This window comes from Frankliniella occidentalis, unplaced genomic scaffold (genome assembly GCF_000697945.3).
Source record: "Frankliniella occidentalis isolate FOCC.00 unplaced genomic scaffold, Focc_3.1 Scaffold61, whole genome shotgun sequence".
In the NCBI taxonomy this organism is placed as follows: domain Eukaryota; kingdom Metazoa; phylum Arthropoda; class Insecta; order Thysanoptera; family Thripidae; genus Frankliniella; species Frankliniella occidentalis.
The window spans coordinates 1,082,162-1,087,240 of NW_026267191.1; the positions used below are offsets into that span (position 1 = coordinate 1,082,162).

Consider the following 5,079-nt stretch of genomic DNA (forward strand, 5'->3'; position numbering starts at 1 on the left):
CCCCCCTGTCGTCTCTAGATAGCCGCCTGAAAGGTAGGCAATTTGCACCACAAAACCCCTGTATGTAGGCAACCGACAGTACATCGCCCCCCCTGTCAGCCGGACCTTAATCCGCCACTGCCTCCTCCTCCTTCCCCTCTCTCCTCCTCCTCCTCCCCTTCTCTCCCCCTCTCTCCTCCTCCCCATCTCTCCTCCTCTCCCTCTCTCCTCCCCATCTATCCTTCTCCCCATCTCTTCTTCTCTCTCCCCGTCTCTCCTCCTCTCTGCGCTTCTCTCCCCCTGTCTCCCCCTCTCTCATCTCTCTCTCTCTCTCTCTCTCTCTCTCTCTCTCTCTCTCTCTCTCTCTCTCTCTCTCTCTCTCTCTCTCCCCCTCTCGTTCTCTTATCCCGTCTATCCTCGCGCCTGCGCGGGCGCCTCTTTGCCGGCGGAAGAGGATAGATTGCCTGGCTGGGATGGTCGCCCAAGGCCGTGGTGCTTGTTATGTAGGCCAGGCGGCCGCTCTATGCGCGGCCACGCCGGGCCCGCCGCATGGCCCGCCGGCTCTGGGGCATCATGTTCGCGAGAACGAGAGCCTCCTATTTGCAAACTTGTGCGTGCTATATTTTTGTAAGATTGTGTTTTGAGTGGTCGTGAGAAGTTCACCCCAGTGGGTCACATCATTGCTTTGAAATGACTAACCTCACTGCCTCGGTTAACTCATTTTAGAGGCCCCAGAAAAAATGGAAAAAATATAAAACATTGGAACAGGTACTACTCCCTCATGTAACTGTCGTGTGTGTATGTAATTGTTTACCGCGAGCGAAGGGTCTCCTCCTGACTCTGGCAGCCTGCGCGACAGTCCTCGCCAACAGCGTATGGACATCGCCCCAATTGGATCACCTCCTCTCTCTCTCGCTCTCTCGCCCACCGCTCTCTTCCTGCCCATCCCCCTCCCTCCCATGGGCGCCTTTTTCTGCCGCTAAATTTAACATGACCACGCCAGCGGTACAACCGCCAGCACGGCGACGACGGACAGGGGGGACGTGTGCCCTCGCCCCCCACCCCTCTCCCCCAGGGTGAAAAGCGCGGCCCGAGTAAGAAAGCGGAGGTGTGAATCGAGGAGTAAGGGTAAGTGGGGGGGGGGGGGCAGGGGCTGGTGCTAAACAACCACCGCACCACGACCTCGACCACGATCACCACCACGACCACCACAACCACCACAACCACCAGCACCACCACGACCACCGCCACGACCACCACCACCGCCACAATTACCACCACCGCCTCGACCACCACCACGACCACCGCCACGACCACCACCACCACCACCACCACCACCACGACCACCACGACCACCACGACCACGACCACCGTCAAGACCACCACCACCATGACCTCTGCCGCCAGCTGATGGTGGTGGAGGGTGCGGGCGGGTACCGCTGCGGGTACCACCCTGGTACCCTCCCCGCGCGCCCACCTCTCCCGGCCCCGCGCCTGGTCGATAGCTCGCTCCGCCCTCGCTGCAGCAGCTCGCCCCGCCGGCCCCGCCCCGCCACGGCGGGCTGCTGCTGCTGTCGACTCAGTCGCGCCGTGGACTCGCAGTGACGCGTGTCGCGTCGTGCTGCCGCCGCCATACCGCGCCGTGGTCCAGGACTGCCTCGTCGTCGTGATGCCGTGCTCGGCCCCGTGCGCTACCGGCGGTGGCCTCGACGGCGGCGGTTAGAGGCGCTGGAGGCCAAGGGCGTCGTACAGCGCGACCTGGTTTAGCTCGGCGCGGCTGCTGCTGCTGCACTAGACCTCGACCTCGACCTTGCGCCTCCCCGCGGCCCCCCACGGCCTCCCACGGGGGCGCCTGCAGCCCCTGCAGCGACGGCCGAGAGGCCCCCCGGACAACATGTACAAGAAGGAGAAGCCCATGATGTCGGTGACGGCTATCATACAGGGGGCCCAGGCGGGCGTCTGGGGGCGGTCTAGTAGTGGCGGTGAGTGTGGTTGTGTATGTGTGTGTGAAGTGGTAGTGAAGTGGCCGTGAAGCGGGTAAAGTGGCACTGAGGTTGAAAGAGAAGTGGTGGTGAATTTGAGTGAACTGCTGTTGTTGAAATTGAGTGAAGTGGCGTTGAAGTTGTTAAGTGAAGTATGGATGTCAAGTTGAGTGAAGTGCTGGTGAAGTTGGGGATTAAGTGCTGGTGACGTTGAGGGTGAAGTGCTGCTGAATTCGCGGGTGAAGTGCTGTTTGATGTTGCTGATGAATCGGTTTTGAAGTTCTGTGGATTTGGGGCTGAAGTGGAGTCATGGTGGAGGTGTGTCGATGGAGTGATGTGTGGTGGAAAACTGTGTAGAACTCGTGCCTTCAAGAGTGCAGTGAAGTGGTAAGTTGGCGGAGGCTGGGCTGACCTGCAGTGCCTGCGTCCGCAGTCGATGAAGTATGGAGTGCTCCAGTGACGGAGTCGGGGAGTGGGGAGGATCCCCCTTTTTTTTGCGGGATCGATGGATGCAGAGTGAAGAAGGGCCATGGTGCCCGTGTGCTTCCTCTGCCATCGCTGAAGCTCTCTTTCCCCCCGTACAGTGAAAGCTTGCCCCCCTAGCGCCCCTGACGGCTTGCACAACGTGTTGTGACAGACTGATTTACACCGTTTACACCTGCGTTATCGCGAAGTGAAGAAGTGGCGCTCCCCTGGGGGGGGGGGGGGGCTCTCTCCATACAAAAGTGGGGAAAATCGTTGTGTTTGGTGGCGCCACACTTTTTTGAAAGTTGTTATACACATCAATGTGCAACGTAGCCAGTCGGGGCGGCCAGCCCAGTGTGTTGATGTCGGCGGGCGTGTGGGGTCTAGACTAGATTGGGGGGGGGGGCACATTGTATACACCATCGTGATTGTGATGAGAAAACTATCGTCTCTTGTCATACTACGTGTGTGCATTGTCTTTTATTACTATTTTCCCAGGGCGTTTAACATTTTTCCACCGCCGCCGCCGGACTGGAAAATTAATCTCTCGAGAAAACAAATGACGACGACTGTAAAGAGGAGGAGAATGAATATTGACTTTTCGAGGCTCATCTCGGGAGATAAAGTGACTGACCGGCGCGTCGCTGTAGAAATTAGAAGCTCAGCGCAGCGCGTCTGTCAAACAGTTCACGAGCCGACACACTCCTGTGATCGCCAATCCTGCATCACGTCACAAATGCTTACCTCTTAGTTTGCACTCTGCTAAGCACGCACTTTTATGCTCAGTTCGTTAGCTCGCGCTCGCCCATCATACTGGTACCTTTTTTTTTTTACTTTTTTTGGGAACTTTTGGATACAAACTTGTTTTAGCAGATGGCTGGGGATGTCCGCCTCGCGACGACGACCCAGATACACACCGGCCGCGTGGCATGGCACGAGGAACTGAATGTTTGTATAATTTAGTTATTATACCACAGTACCCCTCCCCCTCCCCCCCTCCCCCGCTCTCCGACCTCTCAGCTGCTTGAGGGGTTGACAGCCAGGGCATACTCAATTCGCGTCCATTTCTCCCGTTTGATTGGGGCAGTGATAGACGCCCAGCCACACTCTGTCGTCAACGAATTGAAAGAAAAAATCAACTCTGTGTTATGTGGACTTAATCGTCGTGTAACGTGAGCAGTAGTTTGAGGGAAAGAAAGGTCACTCAAATCACCTCTTTACGTTCTGCATTCGTTTCTTCGAGTTTCGTTTATTTTTTTGATTAAGTTAATTTTTTTTTAACCGCCCGGTCTCCACCCCGCTCGCCGGCCGGCGCTGGCGTCAGCCGTCGGATTTTGAGCGGAAAGTCGTTTCACCTTTGAAAGGTCGGCCGACTCGCCGCCCTCTCTCGCTTCGCGCTCCCCACGTGGATGGCTGAGGAGAGCGCGCGGAGCTGGTGCCAGTTTGTTTCTTTTACATTTTATTTTGTACTTGCTTTTTACCTGGCGCCTTCTTCTGATTTGTAGGAGGGTGTATTAGGTATGCCGTCCGTTTCCATTTCGTTTGATTCTTGTTGTTGTTGTGTTGTGTTTTGCTTGTTGGTGAATGTTGATGGAATATTTCTTGACGCCCTGGGAAAGATGCTAGCGAGTTTTTATTTTTGGCGTGGATATTTTTTTGCGTTTGTGATCATTGATGAATGTTGCTGATATATCAAACGTACAGAGTCCTGCAACACCAACGCCACCTTTCCAGATTTTTTCCCTTTAAATGAGGGTAAAAAAAAAAACTGTCTTTGACAGCGTCTGATCACTCTGTCAATTCTAATGAGTACATTGCACACTTTAAATAAAGTGTGGCATGTATGCTTTAATTAATGTGTACATGCCTGTGCCTATGTACACATTTATAAATGTGTACACATTATTTAAAGCATACGTTCCATGTACAGTATATTTTAAGTGTACAATGTACACATTTGAATTGACAGAGCATAGGTTAAGTTTCCTTGGTTGACATAAGGTGTTTGTTATATTTTATTTTATTTTTTATTTTTTTTTACCTTCGTCTCAAGGATACGATTTTCCGGAGGGCTTTGCCATCGGGGTGGACGACATTTCGCCCCCTGCTGTCAGTCAACCACCACCCCTCCAGCGCGCTCCCTGCCGCCTCGGCCGCTGGAGCGGAAATTAGCTGCGCGAGAGAGACGGAGGCGCGCAAGAGGGTTCGATCAACCCTTACATCGTCATTGCTGGGATTATCGCGTTAGTTGTTATCGTTATCGGGTGGCAATGTCGCACCCGAGGGGTATATGGACCACTCGGATTTTTATTGGTGTACATGAAATATCCGTAAAATATTTTTGGTTGAATTTCTAGACATTTTTTGATTACTTTTTTTAAATGTTTTATTGAAATTAATATTTTTGAGTGCGCGCATGGGATATCCAAGCGGTCCACCCCTCCGTCACGTGTGTGTGTAGGCCCTGGAGCGGCCGCGGGACCCAGCGCTATAGCTGCCCAGCCGTATTGCTGCAGCTGCACCACGCCCCATTGCAGCAGGCGCGGCGGCCAAGGTCACGGCCAGGAGCGCGTCGGTTGGGGGGGGGGGGCTATGGCACCCCCGCTGCGCTCGCGGGGGTGCGGCCCTTTGGGAGCGGGGAGTCGGGGGGTGG

General features: G+C 54.7%; 1 protein-coding gene across 8 annotated transcripts in view; it reads left to right on the top strand.

Moving 5' to 3' along the window:
* LOC113205290 (retinoic acid receptor RXR-alpha-B) overlaps positions 1-5,079 on the top strand; it is a 20,498-nt gene that overhangs the window by 6,501 nt on the left and 8,918 nt on the right. For 3 of the 8 annotated variants that reach the window (XM_026420850.2, XM_026420852.2, XM_026420854.2), the window contains exon 1: positions 1,544-1,961. The exons of 2 other annotated variants lie outside the window; for them this stretch is intronic. In XM_026420850.2, the coding sequence (XP_026276635.1) occupies positions 1,874-1,961 (88 nt within the window). In that variant the 5' untranslated portion in view covers positions 1,544-1,873. Of the gene's footprint in view, positions 1-1,540; positions 1,962-5,079 lie in introns of those variants that run through there. 3 more of the 8 variants (XM_052267924.1, XM_052267926.1, XM_052267925.1) reach the window with 2 other exon arrangements.